General features: G+C 56.4%; 2 protein-coding genes across 2 annotated transcripts; both read right to left on the reverse strand.

Moving 5' to 3' along the window:
* Positions 1–541: 541 nt before the first annotated feature.
* STOML2 (stomatin like 2) lies at positions 542–7,876 on the reverse strand. The gene is made up of 10 exons (XM_041468694.1): positions 7,757–7,876; positions 5,927–6,079; positions 5,551–5,650; positions 4,591–4,649; positions 4,241–4,342; positions 3,482–3,616; positions 2,226–2,370; positions 1,823–1,902; positions 1,500–1,628; positions 542–811 (listed from the first exon to the last, which is right to left on the reverse strand). The coding sequence occupies exons 1-10, from the start codon at positions 7,805–7,807 to the stop codon at positions 680–682; spliced, it is 1,086 nt and encodes a 361-aa protein (XP_041324628.1). The 5' UTR covers positions 7,808–7,876; the 3' UTR covers positions 542–679.
* Positions 7,877–8,010: 134 nt separating this feature from the next.
* FAM214B (family with sequence similarity 214 member B) lies at positions 8,011–21,302 on the reverse strand. Its single transcript, XM_041468696.1, is given in 10 exon segments — positions 8,011–9,759; positions 10,059–10,264; positions 10,721–10,767; positions 10,770–10,791; positions 12,374–13,633; positions 15,223–15,409; positions 16,007–16,099; positions 18,312–18,460; positions 20,042–20,133; positions 20,936–21,302. Coding segments are annotated over 5 exon segments (1,524 nt in total). The 5' UTR covers positions 13,469–13,633; positions 15,223–15,409; positions 16,007–16,099; positions 18,312–18,460; positions 20,042–20,133; positions 20,936–21,302; the 3' UTR covers positions 8,011–9,605.
* Positions 21,303–21,709: the final 407 nt, after the last annotated feature.

A 21,709-nucleotide genomic window follows, 5' to 3' on the forward strand; every position in this document is an offset into this window, starting at 1 on the left:
GCGCTCCCGGCAGCCGCGGCACATTCATAATGACAAAGTGTTGTTTTAATTAATCAAGTAATTAATTAATCGACAGAAGCGCTCCCGGCCCTGTGCTGGGCGCTGTGAGGAGCTCACTGTAGAGAACGCACAGTCACGCACTGTAGGGCAGCTTCTGGGAGCTGACAGAGGAGGGGATGATGAGAGCAGCTCACGTTCCCAGAGAGGTGACGCTCTGGGAGGGGTATCCTTCGTAAGAGTGGAGTCTCCAAATTCACAGAATCATAAAATGGTTTGGGTTGGAAAGGCACCTTGAAGATCATCTAGCTCCAACCCCCCTTCTGTGAGCAGGGACACCTTCAACATGACCAGGTGGCCCAGAGCCTCATCCGCAACTTCCCAGAACAGCCTGTGCCAGTGCCTCACCACCCTCACAGGAAGAATTTTTTTGTAATATCTAATTTTTCACTCTTGTATGTCACTGCATGTCCGTGGCAGGGAGGGATGATCCCCCTTTGGCACTGAATGCTGGGGTCAGGCACCCAAGCACGAGGGAACGTGCTGCAGCAGCACTGTTACCATTTATTACATGATTTAAATCCAATACAAAATAGGGACTAAGGGAACAAGAGCGACTGCCTGCAGCAGAACAGGACTGCTCGCAGGCCTCGGGAGAGGGTATGAGATCCTTCCAGCCCTGTTAGCTGGAGCTGCCCTTTTCTGCCTTCAGCACCTCCGTGGCAGGAGAGTGGGATTCCTCGTGGGCTGGGGGCATCTCATCTTGGGTCTTCACAGCTTGTGGCTTGGTCAGTGTGGTGTAGATCCCCAGGGCCTGGAGGGAATAATACAGTCACAGGGAGGGAAGGAGAGGAGAGGGCCAGGCCCCAGCATGGTGCCCTCTTCACGTCCCTGGAACAAGACTCACTTGGGTGAGAGCCAGAACAGCTTGGGTTGGAAGGGATCTTAAAGATCCTTTGTCACACCCCTCCACACCCTGCACTTGGAGCAGGTTATTCAGAGCACCATTCCACCTGACCTTGAACACTTCCCAGGATGGGGCATCCACAGCTTCTCTGCACAACTTGTGCCAGGGCCTCACCACCCTCAGGGAAGAATTTCTTTCTAAAATCGAATCTCAGCCTATTCATTCAGTTTAAAGCCATTCCTCCTCATTCTATCATTACATGCCCTTGTTAAGCATCTCTCCCTCTTCCTTGTAAACCCCTTTTAGCTATTGGAAAGTGCTACAATGTCTCTCTGGAGCCTTCTCTCCCCCAGGCTGAACAATCCAAATTCCCTCAGCCTTTTCTCATAGCAGGGGTGCTCCATCCCTCTGATCATCCTGGTGCCCTCCTCTGGGCTGGCTCCAGCAGGTCCCTGTCCCTCCCGTGCTGGGAGCCCAGCTCTGGATGCAGTGCTCCAGGTGGGTCTCAGCAGAGCAGAGCAGAGCAGAGGGGCAGAATCCCCTCCCTGCCCTGCTGCCCACAGGATGCAGCCCAGGACACACAGGCTACACTGACCTGTGCGACCATGTTGGTGACATCGCCGGTGTTGGCGGGCAGCAGAACGGTGTTGGTGTCTTTGGCAATCTTGGAGAAAGCGTTCACGTACTGCTCTGCCACAGACAGGGAGGCAGCAGCATTGCCGTGCTGGGGACAGAGGGACAAGTCACGTGCCACCAACAGCTCATCCCTGCCTGTAACCCCAGCCCACCCTCACTCCCTGCTGCTGCCGAAGGTGTCAGGGAGTGTCCAGGAGAAAGCCACGTGCCACCCTGCCTGCAGTTTCACCTCCCCCAGTGCCAGCACCAAAACAGAGGCTGCTCCAGGTAGCCATCACTCACCTGCTGTGAAAGAGCAGCTGCTAGGAGCTGAATTGCCTCTGCCTTGGCTCTGGCCTTGACCAGCATGGCGTTGGCTTCTCCTGCAACGAACCACAGCAGGGTGCACATCAGTCACGACAGAGCACTTGCAAGGATTGAATCCCGACCATTTCAGGGAGTGAATCAAGACAATTTCAATGCATGCGTGGTTGTCTCTTCCCGAACAGCAACACTATCACAAGCCTCCTGCTCCCAGAGGCTGGGGCAGGGCAGCAACATCAACTGGAGCCCAGCCTGAGGCCCCAGCAGGGAAGGATCAGAGTGGCTGAGGAAGCCTGGCTCACAGTGATGCAGCCTCTCCCCTGTAGCACCACCCCTCAGTCTAGAGGGCTACAGAACCCCATGTTTTAGCCCCAGGCAGTACCAGCAGCTTTGTTGATTTGTTCGGCCTTCTGAGCTTCTGATGCCAAGATCTGGGCCTGCTTCTGGCCTTCAGCCACATTGATTGCTGACTCCCTTGTCCCCTCTGACTCCAGCACTGTTGCTCGCTTCCGTCGTTCTGCTTCCACCTGCGAACACAGGTCAGACATCAGCCTGCCAGGCTGTGCTGGGGAAATCCCATCTGTGGGGCAAGGACATGCTCCTCTGTTCTGCTGGGGGGAGCACGGCTTAGCAAAGAATGAAAATACAGCTACAGAACACTGTGTGGTCTTGGTGAGGGCTGGCTCTGCTCCTCATGCCACACAGCCCTTCCCAGCCCCATTCCCACCTAAGTGGGCAGTTGCTTCCCCCTCCTCCTCTTCCAGCCCAAATATTTGGTGTCCAGCTTTTCTCAAGGGGACACCTTCAGCTCTGAGATTTGCTTCTCCAGAGCCCAGAAGGGATTTTCAAGGGACCTGGCAGGGCTTGTATGTTGCAGGCAAGGGCCACCACCACAAGAACTATGACAGGAGTTACTTATTCAGTAGCTGTATGTCTGCAGCCAAAGTGTCCTCCTGATGTAAGGGCTGGGTGCTGCCAGCTCTGGACAGGTAACAATAATGAACCATAGCCTGTATCAGCAATAGTGTGGACAGCAGGACCAGGGAGGTGATTATCCCCTTCTGCTCAGCACTGGTGAGGCCATGCTTCAGTCCTGCATCCAGTTCTGGGCACCTCAGCCCAGGAGGGACATTGAGGTGCTGAGTGTCCAGAGAAGACCAATGGAGCTGGGGAAGATTTGGAGCACAAATCTGATGAGAGCTGGGGCTGTTTAATCTGGACAAGAGGAGACAAGGTCTTGAGAGACCTTATCACTCTCTACAACTACCTGGAAGGAGGTTGCAGTCACACAGGGGTTGGACTCTTCTCCCAGGCAGTCAGCAACAGAATGAGACAACACAGTCTCAAGCAACACAAGGGGAGATTTTGGTTGGACATTAGGAAGAATTTCTTCACAGAAAGGGTGATTAGACATTGGAATGGGCTACCAGAGAAGTGGTAGTGACACTGTGAAGATCTTTAAGCAAAGACTGGACATGGCACTTGGTGCCATGGTCTGGTTGACAAATAAGCGTTTGATCATAGATTGGATTTGATGATGTGAAGTCTTTTCCAACATTACTGATTCTGTGATTCTGTAATGCAATATGGAAAGGATGCTTCCCTCTTGTTCCAGACCTCCCTCCCAGAGAGCCTCACCTGCATCTGCATGGATTCCTTCACACGTGGGGGCACGTGGATGTCCTTGATCTCGTAGCGCAGACACCGGATGCCCCAGCAGTCTGAAGCCTGGTTGATGGCATCCACAATGCTGGCATTGAGGGACTCCCGCTCCTGGATGGCACAAAAGAAATGGCAGAGAGCAGAGAAGAGGGGCTTAGCATGAGAGACGTGTCAGGAGGGAAACAGACACCTCCCTCGGAGGCCAAGGTCTGCCAGAAAAAAACATCTCCACAGGTTTCGGGAAGGGTTAGGTGCTTCCTGCAGCTGTTGAAGGGTCACCATCTCCTAGGGAGAGCAGTGACCCACACTGAAGCTGCTGGGATACAACATTTGGCATACATCTGGATACAAGAGAATGCCAGCATCTCCAGTTTCTTCCCAGCAAATGAAGTACAAGGATTACAGTACCCTATGACACAGGTGAGGGATATTCACCACTGGGGCTGAGTAAAGAGTGACTGACTCAAGAAAGGCAGCTGGACCAGCTGGGTCTGGGCACATACCACCCATCAACCCCTCCAAATAACCCAGGGCAGGGCAAAAAATAGCTCCTGTTAAAAACACAACTGAAAGAAGACCCATCTCCAAGGATTCACCAATAGGTCAACTGAAACAGAAGCCATAAGCCCTGTAAGCAAAGGGCATTTTGCTGTTAAGCACATCAGCCTGGCCATGCAGGCTGTCCTGGGATTTTGTGAGACACCGTCAGCTCTGTGATCCACCTCCCCAGCTCACCCGGAAGACTCTGTCGAGGGAAAGTTTGCCAAGTTCAGATCTCATGGTAGTCTGGGCCAGCTGGGTCACTGCATACTCAGGATCTTCCACCCCATAGCTGGCCTGAAGAGCAGAAGCACAAAACAGAGTGGATAGGAATGCCAAGAGGGACCCTGAACAAGACAGGAGAGACAGAGAGCGCTAAAGAGAGAAATCTGCCAGATTTCTCACCCCTGCTGAAAACATGGAGTCTGGAGCCTTGGGAGTGCCCAGCCCACCTGCCAGGCAGGACACAGAGGATGGAACAAACATTTTGGGGAGCAGAGAGTGGGCAGAGCCAGGAGAAAGGTGGCAAAGGGGCAGGGATGTACCTTGTAGGGGTCCATAACCCGCAAGTAGAGCACACCATCGATCTGCAGGGTGACATTATCTGTCAGGAGAGAACAGAACCTGTTCACTGAAGCAGCACAAACAAAACACAGAAACCCCCTCTTCCACAGCACAGCTGGGCAGGCTCATCCTTTTTCACCCTGACACAGCTGCATGGCACAGAAGAGGATTGGCTGAAATAGATCTTATCTAAAGGCTTTGTAAAAAGGACCTTACGTTCCCTGGACAACATTGTAATGTTTTAACACACAACAGGTCTTGACTTTCCCAATAGAAGCAATTTCACACTGTAGCTCTTGTAAATAAAGATTTAAGCAGGGAAAAAACAGAACAAACCACTTAAAACTAGAAATATAACAGAGCCGTCCATTAACATCACATCCACTAACATGTTCTAAAATGTTTTTAACAGAAACAGAATTTTCTTTTGTGCTTCAATACAGGAAAACACCTGAAAAATTTATTTCTGGCCAGGTACATTCAAGTTAGCAAGAAGGGGCAGCTGCAGCCCAGAGACAGCAGACACAGAGGAATGGGACAAGGAGGAATGGCCTTAAGCTGATGGAGGACAGGCTTAGATTAGATGTTAGGAAGAAGTTCTTTACTGTGAGGGTGGTGATGCATTGAAGTAAGTTGCCCAGAGAAGCTGTGGATGCCCCATCCCTGGAAGTGTTCAAGGCCAGGCTGGACAGGGCTTTGAGCAGCCCAGCCGAGTGGAACATGTCCCCTGTCCATGGCACAGGGGCAGGAACAAGACAAACTTTAAGATCCTTTCTAACCCAAATAATTCAGTGATCTTGTGATTTTATAGCCAAGCCTGGGTACCAAGGGACAGGGCTGAGTGCAGGAGCTTGGGACAATTCCACTCATCCTCACATTGTCCCTTGCTCACCCCAGATGCAGCAGAAGGAAAGGGGCAGGACACAGAAGCCGTTCCTCACCCAGTGTGACAGCTGACTGCTCTGGGACATTAATGACGATTTCTTTGAGACTCTGGACATAACGAATCCGATCCAGGAGAGGGATGAGGAAGTTCAAACCCTGGGAAAAGGGTGGGATTAGATGGCTGATACACTAGAGAGAGTCATGCAAACAAAGCCCATGCCACACACTACAAACACGTTTTACACACAAGGAACTTTAGTTACTCAGTACTTTTAACACCCCACCAAGGAAAATTAGTCCACAGGCAGCCAAAAGGATTTTGGCCTGGGAAACTGAGCCCACCACCCCTCTTAGATCCTCGTGCAAAGGACGCGCCTCGCTACAGCTTTAGGAACCTGCTGAATCCAGAAGGGGAGAAAAGCTGCTCCTTACAGGCTCGAGGATTCGGTGGAACTTGCCCATCCTCTCCACCACCCAGGCCTCCTGCTGCGGCACAAAGAGCACCCCGATGTTCATGGGCAGCCCGGAGTTCCAGCGGCACGGAGCCGGGGCCAGCCGTGCCGCATGCTTCAGCTGCTGGGAGTGCTGGGGGAAGGAGAGGGAGCAGGACTGAGACAGCTGCTGGCATCTCAGAGCCCAGCTCCACACCTGCTACCCCATCTGGGCTCATGACCAGGAGACCAGGGCAGGAAACAATGCCCCTAACAAGCCCGTGCTGTAAGGCTTTTCCCACAGGGATGAGGCCTGGGCGCCAGGGACAGTCTTCTCCACTGGTGCAGGGGGGATCACTCCCATGCCAGAGCTTTCTGCATGTCTCCACTCCTCTCACATCCACCCTGGAGTGGGGAATGAAGCCTCTCTGCCACCATAAGGGCAACAAAGGTGTGTGCATGTGGGTCTCTTCTGCTCCACTCAGCCCCTATAACCCATTCAGGCCCACTCCCCCACCTCAGTCCCAGGCCACCCCTTTCCAACAACCTGTCCCTCCCCAGTTCTGGCTGCCTCCAGGGCTTCCCACAAAGAGCTGTTTTGTCCAGGCATTCCCCCACCCTCCTCCCCATGGACCTTCACTCACACAGCTTCCCTCAACCTCTCCCCATCCCAACCCAGCTCACACCTCCACAGCCCCACACATCCATTTCTCCTACAACAACCCAGACCCACGTCACCACTGCCCATGTTCAGCCACCCCCCACTGGCCCTCCCCATACCCATTTGTCCACAGCCTCCTCTGAATGCCCCCCCGTACCCCAATCCCTGCCCAGTTCACCACCACCATCCCAGCATCCACAGACCCCCAACACCCCTCCAAAGACCCCTCTCTCTCAGCCCTCCTTGTACTCCCACTTGTCCTCTGCACCCCTCCTGCTCACACCATGCATGGTGTCCCCCAAAACCTCAACACCACCCCTCCACTGAACCCCCACCTCCGGAGATACCTCCTCATTCATTTGTCTTCTGCACCACACCCCTCTCTCTCCTTACTCTCTATCCCTGTGCATCCCGCTGCCCACATCGCAGCTCTTCCCAGCCCCAAACACTCCCTTACTGACCACCCTCTTCAGCTTCTCTGTACCTGTCTGTTCTCTACATCACCTCCCTGCCCCTCACCTCTCTCCCTGCCCGGCTCCCCCCACTCTGCCCCTGCTCAATCCCCGTACCCGTCTGCCCACTGCACACCCCGCCGCACCTTCCCCCGTCCCTGCCCAGCTCTCCCGCACCGAGCCCCCACACCGCCAGCCCTTCACCGGACCGCAAACACCGACACCGTGCTCCCACCGACTCTCTCTCAGCCCCCCCGTACCCGTTTATCTTTTTCACCCCGCCGTGCCCACACAGCCCTGTTCCTGCCCAGCTCCTCACCACCACCCCACCACTCTGCCGGAGCCCCAACACCACAGACCGCGGGTATCTCCTCAATCCCCCACACCCATTTGTCCACAGCCCCCTGTAACCCCAACCCCTGCACAACTCCCCCTCGCCTCTTTCTCGGACCCGCGAAACCACCGCCCCACCAACCCCCACCTCCGACCCTCCGTGCCTGTCCGCCCTCTGTCCCCCCACAGCGCTTTACCCCATCCCTGCCCAGTTCCCCCCAGCACTTCCCAGACCGCCAGCACTATCCCCCTCATCCTGGCGCCCCCAATCCAGATCCCTTCTCCGAGCCCCTCCAGCATCCGCTACCCGGACCGTCCCCACGTGGGCACTCCCCGAACGGGGAGTTCTCCGCGTTCCCTCCCCACCCGCCCTCATTGCCCGCACCTGCAGCAGCCCGAGGCCGGGCCGGGCCCGGATCCCCGCCCGCGACAGCATCGCCCCCTCCGCCCGCCCCGCTCGGCGCCGCCGCTCCCGCACTCCCGGAAGGCCCCTGCGCCGCGCCGCTTCCGGGTGCGCCGCCCGGATCGGTCCCTCTGGCTCCTCCGGCCGCGGCCCCCAGTTCCGCCCGCCCGGCTGCCCGCGATTCTGCACCGCCCCCTTCGGGGCGCGGCAGCCCCGCTCTCGTTCTGGAGCTCCAAACGGACGTTTATTAAATTAGAAACGAACACGAAAAGTACCGGCACGGCCTTCGCGAGCCCGCAGGGCCACGGCGAGAGGGGCAGCCCCGGTGACCTGGGGCGAGGGGGACTCCGGTGTCATGGCGGCCCCCGAGAGCCGCTGGCCAGGGCAGTGGGGGAGCGGCGCCCGCTGTTTGGGGGATTCAGATGCACGGTTTGGGGGGAGCAACCCCCGGTGTTCAGGCCCCACTGTGGGTATATGGGCAGGTTCAGGCTTCCTGACCCCAGAGCAGCAGGGCCGGAGCCCCTCGGCCGCCCCCGGGCAGCCCCCTGTCCTGGCCCATCCCCACACTGAGTCTCAGCCCCAGGGCTATGAGTTGATGGGGTCGGGCCTGCCGCCCTCTTGTTCTCTCTGACGGAGGGGCTGAGGGTCCCCACAGCCTGGGCTGGCAGGGGAGCCTTGCCGAGACCCTCAGAGGGCAGGGAGGTGATACAGACAGGGAATGTGCAAGCTTGTTTTACCATTGGCCCTGTCCCTCTGACTGCCCCAGTCTGGATTCTCCCAGTCCTGTTCCTGAGGAACCAACCCAACTCCCAGAGTTTGATTTCCTCTGTTGCTTCCCCATTTCCCTATTTTTCTAAGCTGGGGCTCCTGACCATCCTCCAGCCCCCAATCACCCTGCCGGCAGACCCTGCCCAAAGCTGCCTCCTGCATGGGATTCACCCCCAGCCACAGACAGTGCAAAGTTCCTTTTTTTTTTTTTGGCAATCTTCTCAGATTCACAGCTCACGTGCTCTGGAGGCTCTTGCCCAAAGGGCTATCCCCATATTCCTGCAAAGAGCTCCAGGTCCCCATCCACGTGGCAGCTGTGTCTCTTACCTTCAGGAACCTGGCAGTGGCCACTTCCTTGACAGCCTTAGGTCTCTTGGGGTCTGGCTTACCCTAAAAGTCTGAGAAGATAAGGGCAAGCCTCTCCAAGCTGCTTGGAGTTGGGCTGGCCCTGCAAAGCTGGTGCCAGCGAGGCTCAGCCTGTCACTGGGCTTTTAATAGACCCCTGATCTGGGAGCTGCACCCTGTGTGAGCACTGGGTCACTCCCCCTTCCATGGGCTGAGGCCTCATAGTCCCCACAGCCCTGCCCGAACACAGGCAGCATGGTGCAGGCAGGGCTGAGGGGAAGAACAAGCACAGCACCTCTGATGCTCTGCACGAGCCTCCTCTGCGCTCCCAGCAACAATAAATACTAATAAATACAAACTCTTCCACGCTTTCTGCTTCCAGACCCGAGACCAGTGTGGGTGGTCTTGCTCACAACTCCAGTCCAACTCTTCACTCCACACCCACCCACCTCAGCCACAGCCAAGTCTCCAAGCTGGGAGCAGTGCCAGCAGAAGGCTTGGACATGTCCCTGGGGTGCCAGGGCTGTTCCTCAGCCCCTGCCCCTCTTGGTGAAGGCCCCTGGGTGATCCCGGCCCTGCTGCAGAGCGTGGTGTCCGTGCTGGTCAGGAGGGGTGGGTGATATCTCAAAGCAGTGCTTGCTGGCCCTTTACTCATCTCTCCCCAACCTGCTGGGCTGGAGGCTCCCCAGTGGCCCTGGGGAGCGGGGAGTGAAGAAGGTCAGGCCCGGGGTGAGTAGCAGGGGTTCCGCGGCATCTCTGTGAAGGATTTCAGTTCATAGGGGATCCCCGAATCCACCTCGATCGACTTGCGCGAGAAAAGCAGCCGAATGTCGTCATGAAGGTAGATCTTCCCTGACTTGGAGCTGTGAAACCTGCGTGGAGACGAGCAGGGCAGAGGGACCTCAGGCTCCCCAGGCAAGGGCAGGACATCCTCAGTGAGGGCACAACCCCCTTGACTACTTTGGCCCCTGGTCAATGTGGCCACCCTCTGGTTGCCTTCAGAGGGACACGGACAGCTGCCCTTGGGCAGGGTGGCAGCTCCAACCTCTCCAAAGGAGTAGCTGGTCCCTGCTCCTCCCCAGTCCCTCCTCCTGTCTTGGCTTGGGACAAGACAAGAGAGGAGCCGAGGGATGACCTTGGGGCAGATGCCCATCCCCCTGGCATGCTTTACCTTAGATGCATCAGGTAGCAGAGGACCCTGCGGGGTGGGTTGGTGCCCAGTGGGTCACTGGGGGCCACTGTGCACCCCTCTTCCTCCCCCACGGGCACCAGGAAGATGCGATGGCGTAGGAAGGTCATGTGGTTGGCTGGCATGTCCTGGAAGTCGTACGTCACCAAGAACATCTTCACCACAGTCTTGTTGGGGTTAAATAAGGTCTGGGGGCAGAGGGGTAGGGGGTGAGACTGGGAAGGATGCAGGGCAGAGTTGGGAGCAGAAGCTGCTGGACCAAGGATCCAGAAAGCCCCACACAAGTCCTAGAGGGCTTAGCCTGAGTGCCATAGGTCAGTTCCTCCCACCCACCTTCACACCTGTGCTTCTTTACCCTCACATCCCATTCCCACTGCACATAAGCACTTTCCTGCCAAAACCCTCACCCACCTCTTCCTTCCCTGATTCTCCCATCACCTTGTCTCCCTGACAGCACCCTAGGTACCCTGTGCTCCCCTCTGCGATGGTGTCTTGGTGGCCATGTAACCTCTCTGCTGGAGACACCCCTTCCAGCTGCTGCCCTGCCTAACAACATCATGGAACATATCCTCCCGCAAGCAGGGCAACCAGAGCCCAACCAGCCCCATCCCCACAGTGCTACTGCAGGCCAGGGAATGACTCACCACTTGGATGGTTCCAGCTTTGGGGACACTGTAACCCTTCTTTCCCAAGGCGCAGTGCAATCCGAAGAGCTCTGCAGAGTACACAAAATGGAGAACCGTGTTAGGGCAGCAACCAGGACCCACACACCCCTGGGAGGTGCCATCATCCCTTGCCTTGCCCCATATTCCCATGAGGGTCCCAGCAGATGGAACAGGCTCCTGTCCTTGGGCAGCCATCAGCGGCCTCTGGAGGAGTGGCCAGCAGAGCAGCACAAGGACTGGGGTGTCTGGTGGGGAAATGGGGCTGCCCAAAACCTGAAGTGGCTCAGCTGGGAATGAGGGTGTTGGTACCCAAGGGTACAACACACTGTTCCTTCTTTACAAAGCAGGTCTCAGGAGCAGCTCCAGTGACAAGACACCTGTTGACAGAGCCATGCAATGACACCTTCTTGCATCTCCCAGGGACTGGTGACACCTACAAGGACACTCCCTGACCAGCCTCTGAAAAGTTCTGTCCCCTGGTGATTCATGCAAAGTCCTTAGCAGTGCCACCAGGCAGAGAGGTGTGTTGCCAACCCCCACCCACAGCTAGGATCCTACAGCTGTGAGGTGGGGGGGTTAAAGCCACAGTCACACTGCAGCCTCCTTTTAAAGATGTCCCTTTTTCAGGGGCTTTCCCTTCTGGAAGCCACACAAAGGGTAGCACAACACAAAGGGATGATGGAGCTGGCTGGCATGACCGGGCGGGAAAACCCAGGGAAGCTGCTGGAGGGCTTCACTCTGCAAGGACAGTGCTGGGGGCAGCTGGGCTGGGGGACAGTCATGAAAAAGGCAGGCAGCAATGGAGCTGTGTGCCATGGATGGTGTGTCCCAGCTCCAACTGCAGGAAGCCAGGGTAGCTCTGACATCAGTTCCTGTGGGTCCCCACACCATGGGATGCCCCAGAGGAAACAAAGAAGGTGCCAGGTCTGGCCTGAGCCTGCTGCAGCCTCAGCTGGCAGGACAGAGTGAGGGCAGGGGGCTGATAAGAAGGGCAGGGTAACAAAGGGGGAATCGGAGGCAGTTCCTGCGCTGCTAGGGAGGGTTGCAAACCTCACGTGTCTGCCCCATTGCTGACAGCTCGTGGCACCTTGAGAACACGCCACAAGCACCTCAAAATGACAGAAAAGCCAGTGGCATCTCTGTACACAGCACTGGGCTCCTTGGTCAAAGCATGTCCAGTCCCACTGCCTGCCACCTGTCACTTGCTCTAATGGGCATCATGGCCAGGAGTTCAAGCCATCCCACACATCTGCCTTCCTCCTCATCAGGCAGGCAGAGGCCAGCTGTCCTCCCAAGCTTGCTTAACATGAAGCCATCAGGCACCAAAAGTGGCTTCATGATATGTCCAGCTCTCACTGCCATGGAGAGGTTGTCTCCTGTCCAATCAAGGCTCTCCAGGAGAAAAAGCCAGTTGTATACAGAGGATCCAGTGACTACAAGATGTCAAGAGCTGGTTTAAACAGACCATGTGTGTCAGGGCTGACTGTCAGCTGCTGCCTTGCTCACACCAGTATCGCAACTCAGGGACAGGACAGGGTGTGTGCCACAGTGGACCACACTGCCCACAAGCACAGTCCTGAGCTCTGGGCACCCCCAGGCCATTCCCTGCTTTCCCCCACGAGCAATGCTCACCTTGGCTGCAGGAAGCAGGTGATTCCAGAATGGAGCTCCCTTGGCATCAGTGCTGCGGCAGGCTGTGGGCACAGGATGGCATGGCAGGACCCTCTTCTTCCTTGCTGGTGGGGACAGGCTCTCATCCTCAGAGCAGGAGTCGGCCATAACCTCACCAGCAGGCAGCAACTTCCTTTTGGCTGGGCAGGTGCTGCTGAGCTGGCTGCTCCCACAGGGTGTCATCTCCTGGGAGCTCAGGCTGCTGGGCTCAGGGCTGAGCGCTGTCTGCGGAACTGGGGACTCCCTGCACCCATTGGCCACTGCTGGCCCTTCCGCTTCACCAGCCCTGCTGCTGTGAGCTGGGCTGCTCCCTGGCTTGTCTCTCTTCCCACCAGGGTCCAACTGGGTTGTTTGTGCAATACTGTGCAAGTCAAGGTGAAGTACATTGTGGCCACTTGCCGGCTCCCCATTCTCTCCATAGTCTATGGGCTGATCCCCTGATGAGACAGGGCAACTGTCTCTCATGTGCAAAGTACTGCAAGCAATGTGCTGGGGCCAGGAGGAGGAGGAGGAAGAGGAGGAGGAGGAGAAAGAGGAGAAGGAGACATCCTGCGACTTGTCCTCTCTGCTGGCCTTGGGGCTGTGGCTAGGGCTGCCCTCACAGCGGTGCTCCACCACCCGCAGCCCACTGTGGGAGAAGTGCTGGGCAGAGCCACAAAGGGAGAGCTCCTCCACCAGCAGACCATCCTCAAAGGTATCGTCATCATCCAGGGAAGGCTGCCCAGGGCCCCCATCCACCCCCCTGTCACCCCAGTGAGTTCGTTTGGGATCTCGCCCCCCCTCCAGAGTTCTCTGCTCAGGGTATCCCCTCTTGACAGCTGGCCGGGTGCCTGCCCGCTGCTCCATGCTCTCAGAGGAGCTGGAGAGATGGGAGAAGATGGACACCTGGTAAACCTTCTGGCGCTTGATCTCTGTCTCATTGTAGCCCATGAGGATGCTGCGGTGGGTGCAGCACTGTGAGGAAGGCTCCAAGGGTGTCTCTCCCCTGGGCCGGGACAGGCTGGGCTCTGTGCTGCGCTCCGGGGGCAGAGACGTCTCTGTGTGGATGTGCCGCATGGAGCCTCACTTGCTGGGACTCCGAGCAGAGCCCATGCAGCAGCAGGAGGGGGACTGTAAAGTGCCACAGGTTAGGGTGCAAGGGCAGGGGGTGGAAGCTGGGCCCCCTCTCACTCACGATCTCTGTGTGAGCCCTCTACTATGAGGTGCTCTGCAGCATGGCATCTGGAAAAAAAGAGAGCAGAAGGATGAGGATCAGCCACGGATGTCCATCCTCATCCAGGCTTCTGGCTGCAAGGGACCACTGGGACATGGCTCCTTACACAGTCCACTTGAATCTCCCTCTCCACGGACAGAAGAGGAACGAGGCTGATGTGCCTCTCTGGGAAACCCTGAGGTATCACCCAACTGCAGGTTCAGCATGCACTTCCTGGCTCAGGCAAGGAGAGAAGTCTCCAGACAGGCAGGATACACCTGTGGACAAGTCTGGACAGGTGGGGAGGAAGAGGCCTGCCCTCTGCCAGGGACACGCTTGTGCTGTTGTGCAGCACAGGAGTCAGGCAGGTCAGACCAGTCCCAGGGGCTCAGGCCTGTAATCACCCCTTTGGGCAAGAGCAGCAGCATCTCCCGGTGCTGGCCAAGACATCCTGCCCTGGCCATGTGCACAGAATGAGGCAGGGCTGGTGCCAGCCCCACGACAGGGGGGACAGGAACCTGGCCTAACATCCCTGTTACCTCTCCCAGCTTGGACCAGGCATCTACAGCACCTCAGTCAGCAGCTGGGAGGTACCAGGGTCACCATCCACCCACTCCTGCCAGCTCCAAGGGCCTGCCCTTCTCTGTGCAGCATGGTGCCTCACTTTTGATTTTCAGTCCAGTTTGAGAGCTGTGAGAATCCTGTCCACATGTTGGTTTGTTTCAGGCATGAAAAATACTGAAATAGCTGCAAGAGCTGAGGAGATGCAGGAAAAGTCACCAGCAGACTGAGGACAAACTGCCCGTGCCTGGCAGCTCTGCCATTTGCCTATATTTGCAGCTGTCCTGATCTTGCCCTGTGGAGCAAGGGCTTAGGGGCAAGTGAGCAATAGAGAATTTTCTTCTCCACGTGGATCAAGGCTATGTGGAGAATGAGCCTGCATATGCTATTTTGACCCTGCTGGGATGTGGATGTGAAAATGGCAGGCCAAGGTGCTTGAGACCAGGGAGTCTGTTTAAAAGGAGTGATAAAAGGTACAACCATGCACCAGGATACATTGGGGACTGACTGGCTGGAAAGCAGCATAACAGAAAAGGCCTTGGGTGTCCTGGTAGGTGCCATGTTGACCATGAGCCAGCAATATGCCCTTGCAGCAAAGAAAAACAATAGTGCACAAGGCACAGGAATAACAGCAGGTTGAGCAAACTGATCCTCCCTCTCTGCTTTGTGCTGGTGAGGCCACATCTGAGAGAGTGCAAAACAGGGACACTAAAAAAATTGTGTGGAATGGAGCATGTGTCCTATGAGAGCTGGGACTGCTCAGCCTGGAGAACAGAAGGCTCAGTGAGATCTAATCTAGATATCTAGATAAGAAGTTCCCTCTGGATATCAGAAACACCATTTTGTTTAACTGTGACCAAGAACTACAACCAGTTATCTAGAGACACTGGAGAATCTTCATCCTTGGAGATAACCAGAAGTCATCAGGACAAAGTCCTGAGCAATGGCTCTAGGTGGGGCTGCTCTAGATAACCTACAGATGTCCCTGCTGACCTCAACCCCTCTGTGTAGCCCCCACCACTGCAGCCCTTCCTGGCTGCCTCCCACACTGACTTACCCCTGCTTGTGTCCGGATTAGCCCACGTGCCCCGCAGCAGGCGGTCGTTGGCACAGCTCGCTGAAGACGCCTGCCACTCAGGCACCCCCCAGAAGCGGCGTGGCTGCCGTGGAATGGCTCCCACCATCACGGTGTGCCTCCGAACCTCTGCAACGTCCTCTCCAGCTCTTCAGTGTCCACAGTGGCTCTGAGGGCAAGGAAAGGGGCAGATGCAGGACTGGGGTGATTCAGATGCTTCCTGGGAGAAGGGCAGGAGGATGCTTCCTGTCTGCAGGGTCACGCAGGTAGGGAAAGCAGCATTTAGGCTCAGCCTTTCCCAGCCTCCCAAATCAAAGGCCACATACATCTCAGCCACCTCAGGCAGTGCTAACACCTTGATTTCCATTTAAACCACAAATATTTTAAGCTAAGCTGTGAACTCTCATACCTGGCTTGATTTTACATCCCTTTTGCATGCCTTCCTGTATGAAACCCTGTGCAAAGGAACAGATTCCTCTTTCTTTCTGGCGACCATTTCATGCCTTGCTTTCCAAGACACTGCAGCAACCTCTGGGCCTCCAGCTAGTTCCTGGTCTCATGTTCACCTCCTCCCCCTTCCACCCACAGCACAGGACACTTTCTGGCCCTACAGATAAGGAGAAGAGCTTGGAATTGTTTTCTTTCAGTATGAGATGCCTGTCAGGGAAGGCAGAAATGAGGAGCCTGACAGCCCTGAGCCATAATGGCCCCCCACCAGTTTTCCCCAGCACAAAGACAGCAATCCTTTCATGTGCACAGCACTCACCTGTTCAGATGTGCCCTTGATGCACAACAGAGATTTGCAGATGCAACACAGCTCCCCTGTGGTCATAATCCACGGGCACTGCAGCTTTGATGCCTGGAAGAGGGTGTGGAGAAGAGTCAACTGAAGCAGCAGCTCATGCTGCAACACCTTCAGAGTGTGCAGGAGCCCTTGGGCACCTCCACCCTCAGCACCTCTGTGGCAGAGACAGCTCGTGGGCTTCACCAGCCCAGGCGCTTCCAGCTAAAGGAGGAAATCGTGCCTATCCCTAGGGATCATACCCTCCCCACCTCCCTCCTCATGCATCCCTCAAATGGGGACTCACTGCAGCACCTATCCAGCAGGACATCACTGTCTGGGCACCCCAAGCCAGCAGTGAGTACTGCTCTGAAGGCTGGAAACAGCAGGGCCAGGCAGGTGAACAAAAACCCCAAATGGATGCTCAGAGGCAGCAACACTCAAGTGCAATCCCCTTCTGGCATCCTAGTCTGGTCTGGCAAATTCTGCATCCCTGCAACTTGCACGTGGGAAGCCAGCATCAGCTGTGCTTGCTGTCTGATCTCACCTGCCCCAGAAAACAGGCTGTTCTTTCACTACATTTCCAATAAGATTTGTAATTACAGGCTGTCATGACCAGTCTCTGAGAGCTAGACAGCTCAAAAGCCACCACCACTGCTGGAGAAGGGCACTGCCAGCAACCAGCCAGAACAGGACTTGTTGCGATACAATACAACTGCACCCAAGGAGCACTTGCAGCAGGGTAAATCGGTGCTGCAGCATGACAAACCATAGGTCTAAAACCTCAACAAAAGCTTTTTGTAAAGAACAGCTCCTCCTGGCACCCCATGAGGTCTGCACCAAAGCAGATAGGAAAGCAAGTGAATGCCCTCAGTTGTGGGTGGATGCTGAAGTGGTAACATGCTGTGCTCTGCCTGCCTCGAAGGTTGCTGTGTCCCTCCTCCATCTCTGAGGGACACTTGTACCATGACTTGTGTGGCACTGTCAACCAATGGGAAGCAAAATCAGCAACCAACAGCAAGAATCAGCCTGGTGCAGTGAAAGAAAGAGTGTGTCCATGCCAGAACAAACACACAATTTTCACCTGCGTCCTTTCATTCTCTTCCCCGTGTCCCACTGAATTCACAGCCATTTTCTCCCTGGCAACAGCTGCCTTTCAGGAGAATGGATGTATAAGGACAGGCTGACCTGCTAGCACCACAAACCCCTCCCAGCTGAGCTCTCAACGCCAGTCATCAGGTGCTGCCAGCACCAGTCGCTAGAACAAGGGGCTGCACCACCTTTTGCCAAGCCCAGATACTGTTGTTTGAAGCATCGTGCTGGAAAATGCCAGCCCCATGCCAGGGACAGGAAAGTATCACCCAAAGTGTCTCCAAGTACACCCTAAGATCTCCTTGAATATCCTCTGGGAGGAATGCCCAACAGCCTGGGATGGGCAGCAGCTGGGGCATAGCTCTGCTTCTCACCCTCCTGGAGATGCAAGGGGCTGTACCCCAGGGAGGCTCTCTTGGCAGTGTCAAGTGCCTCCCAGGGCAGTTCCTTCCTGCTGAGAGCCCATCCAGCTCACAGTAGAGCTCAGCCTCTGACAGCACCAAGGGAGCCCACCACCTCCCAACAGAACAGCAACCCTGGGACCACAGTGTCCTCCACTCCAAGCAGGCACGGGCAGAAAGCACCTGGTCACCTCTGCCTTCTCCTGCCCTTGAGCCAGGCATTGCCAGAGCCCTAACTCTGGCCACATGGATGGGACAGAGCCAGGCCCAGGGCTTCACCAGCTCAGCTGAGCAGCACAGGTACCATCCCTGTGGACACAGCACATGCGGCTCCATGTGCCCATACCAAAGGTTTGGCCCCTCCTAAGACCACATGATGCTGATTTTTATTTTTTTTTTGGACAGTGTTTCAGTCTGTGCTGGTGCCCTAAGATAAGACTCAAAGAGCTCTGCCTCTTAAGGGAAGCCTACTCAGAGCTCTTCCACTCTCTGCCCTGCTCCTGCCAAGGCCCCCTCACTGCTCAGAAAACAGGCAGGACCCTTTGCTTTTGCCAAGATCTCCCAGCACCTGGATCTGGAGCTATGTCAGGCACAGCTTTCCTCTATTTCTTTGCCTGGGGAAGGGCACCACGCTTCAACACCCAAGAAATACCCAGTGCCAAATGACCTGCAGAGAGGGAGTATGTCCCAGGCACTGGGGCAGAAACCCTGTGTTCCTTGGGGACACCGAGCCACCAGAGCCTGACATGGAATAACACAGCCAGGCCTGGTGGGGCTGGGTCAGGGACTTGGCTTACCTGCTGGTTCCATTCCCATTAGCACATCCAGGGGGAAACCAGGATTAACAGACCATGGTCTCAGTCTGGAGGCTCCAGAGCAGGATGGCGAGTGAGGATGGGTTCCTGGCTGGGCAATGCAGCAGCAGTAGCACATGCCGGGCTGCAGCCTGCAAAAGGATCTGATGCTGTTCGAGCTGTACTGTGCCAGCCACAGAGAAAGCTGGATGAGTGTGGGGCAGGGAGGTTATCTGTCATGAGGCAGAGCCCTTGGGAGCCTGGCAGGGCTGGTAGCACAGCACCAGTGCAAGGAAGATATCAAGAGCTGTGCCCAAAGTTGCCACCCTTGTCCAGGGGAAATCCAGTGGCTTCCCAGAGCAGCACTACCTGCCAGTCAAAAGGGACACATGGCTATTGGACCCTAAGAAGCTTTGACCTGGGCACTGCTGCCTGGGACAGAGCACCAGCCTGGTGGCTGGCAGGGCCAAGAGGGATCTGCAGAATTTAGACCACAAAAAACCCCAAACCAATGCCTAAGTGGCTTTTGCTGCCTTCTCTCCTGCTTCCTCTCATGGGAAGTGCTATGGAGAGACTCTGGTGGCCTCATTGGGTGTGAAGCAGGAACCACACAGCCAGGAAGGAGAAGGGGCGTCATTAGAAGAGGCCAAATGATCATCCTCAGAACAAGCAGAGTACAAGGCAAGAGAAGAGGCAACAGAAACTGCTGGAAACAGACTGTCTGGAGAATAAATCATAACTCTATTGGTCCTATCTGAACCCAAGGAGAAGAAAGGAAATCTAAACAGTGTGAGCACAAACCCAGGAGCTCCCTGGCACAGGCTAAGAGCAGAGCTTGTGAAGTGCCAGCAGGCAGAAAGTTTCTGTCACAACCCTGAAGGATGGCAGCACTAACAGCAATGCTGCCACCAGAGAAGGGTTCCTGCACAGTCTGACAGATCAGGCATCTCACCATCAGGAGAGAGACAGACACGTGAGGCTGGGGACTACCTCCAGCACTGTAGCAGAGGTGGCAATCCCAGGGAGAAGCTGACTGGTGAGATACTAGAGGAGCAAACTGTGCCTGAAGGGAAAAATGACCACTGGCCATGGCTCTGGCACTATCCTGGAATTCAGGCTGGGGAGGAAGGAGCTGACACTTGGGAAACAAGAGAGACGAAGAAGGAGAGGGAGGGGGAGTGGATACAGAGGGAGGGAGCTTCCTTGCCCCACTGCAAGGGCAAATGCTGCTCTCGAGGGTTCTCAGGAGGCCTCCTGCCATGCCAGATTTATGCAGCTGCAGAGCTTCATTCAGTGCTAGCCCCTGCTAGGAATGGAAAGGAAGCCCGAGCCCAGAGAGGAAGGATTGGGCAAGAGGTATTGCCCATGTCACAAGTGCAAGCTCCTAGAAACCACCAGACACAGCTTTTACAGAGACAGAGACCCGACACCTCCCTGTGCCCACAGCACCGTGTCCCTGAGGTGCTGCTGCTCCCTCCCATCCCTCGGGAGGCAGCACTGATGGGGTGCAGAAGCCCCCAGGGACAGAGCAGCCCTCTCTGCGGTGGCTCCAAGCTGCAGCAGCCTCCTCAAGGGCTGAGCTCTCCCAGCCACATGCAGTGTCTCCCCAGCCCTAGCACCACGCAGGTGCCGCAGGGACTGAGGCTTTCCGCTCGGCCAAGTCAGGATAACACAATGAAACCTCTCCTGGGAGCTCAGGGAGCCGGAGCAGAGCTCCCACCCCAGGCACTTACCCCTTCCCTCTGACGCGCCTCGTCCTGGCACGGATCACCTCCGCACACCTTTCCCAGGTGCCTGGCTTGCACACGGCGATGCTGACAATAGCCTGCGGCCGGGAAGGGGGGTTTACAGGGTCTGCAGGCAGATCCCACTATGCGACAGACACCTGTGTAAAGCTTTTCCCCATGTCCAACCCCCTCCCCGCCAACCTCCCCTCCACGCACGGCTGCCCCTCTTCCCAGGAAAGCACAGTCAAAGAATGAAAAGCAGCTTAAAATCCGGCAGGACAATCGGGCAGCTCTCCAAGGCCGGCAGCACCCCCTGCCCACCCAAGCCCAGCAGGTTCAAACCTCTGCGATACAGCCCACGGCCGCCCAGCTCCAGTGCTCGACCGGGAGCCCAGGAAACCTGCAGCAGGCAGGGCAGGGAAATCCCATGCAGCAGCCGCTTACGGGGAGGACAGCCCAGGTTGAGGACAGACCTTTGTCTCTGCCTGCCTGTCTCGCTCGCTCGCTGCCGGAGGAGGAAGAGGGGGGCGGTGGGGGACAGCGAGCAAAGATAACACCCCTAGGAGGGATGTCACAGCCACGTTAATCACTTGGAATTCCAGCCAGCCCGCCGCAAATATGGGCAGCAAATGGAGATGCTCAAAGCTCTAAAATAATTGGATCCTTTCACAAGAGCCGAGCCCAGAATCCAGCACAGGAATTCAGTCCCCGCTGGAAGTCGAGAGATCAAATACATGGAGAGGCAGGCGCAGCACAAGCAATCCTCAGCCACCTCTGTATCCAGCTCTATAGCCTTTGGCGCTGCTTTAATCTCAGGTGCCTTCCCAGCGGGAGCGAGGGAGGACCACAGCGGAGAGCCCGGTGCCCAGCTGAGGACCGGCCCCTTCCCAACCAACTTACTCGACTTGTGGCAAGGTGCAGAAGCGCTGTCAATGCAAAAGAGGGTTTTGGGAGGGAGAGCAGCTGCCTCGAAGCCTTGCTCGACCGGAGGGACGGTCCATGGGATGGAGACCCCTGGAGCTGCTGTTTGGCCTCCGCTGCCCTGCAGGGGATTTGCCTGGCCCGGCAGGATTCCCAGCCCGCATCACATTCCCGGCGAGACGCACACGCGGCACATGTAGGCTCCTGCTCGGCGCCTCAACGGCAATGAAAAGGCACAGAGGCTTCTGCCAGAAAACAAAGAGGCAGCGGCAGAGCTGGGGGTGGGGAAAACTCTCCGCTGCCCAAGAGGATCCCTGCAGAGGCAGCAGGATGCTGCTAGGCTCCACCGCAGCTATTCACCCCCGTTAGCCCGAGGTGGCACCCACTTGCCTGGCACAGAGTCGAGGGTGGACAAGCCCCTATTTCCCTTCCCAAGGCAGCACCGGGTGAGAAGTGCTGGAGGACACAAGCCAGGCCCAGGACAACAGCTGTCCACAAGCAGCAAATTTCTCTGTGCTGGCTCACATCATAAAAAGCCATGTCTTTTCACCTCGGGGAAGCTGCTGCACAGGGGAGGGTGCAGCCAGCACCGCACCTGCAAGCCCTGGGGAGCCCCATGGCATTGGACTTGGGGCAGCACAGTGGCCTCAGCAGTCACCTTGTGGCAAGAAAGAATGTAAAAGCAATCCTCTGGCCACTCAGGCACTGGGACATGTCAGCCAGCTCCCTTCCAGCCCTCCTGTCCCTCTTCAC

This window comes from Pyrgilauda ruficollis, unplaced genomic scaffold, assembly GCF_017590135.1.
Source record: "Pyrgilauda ruficollis isolate IOZ18807 unplaced genomic scaffold, ASM1759013v1 scaffold228, whole genome shotgun sequence".
NCBI lineage: Eukaryota > Metazoa > Chordata > Aves > Passeriformes > Passeridae > Pyrgilauda > Pyrgilauda ruficollis.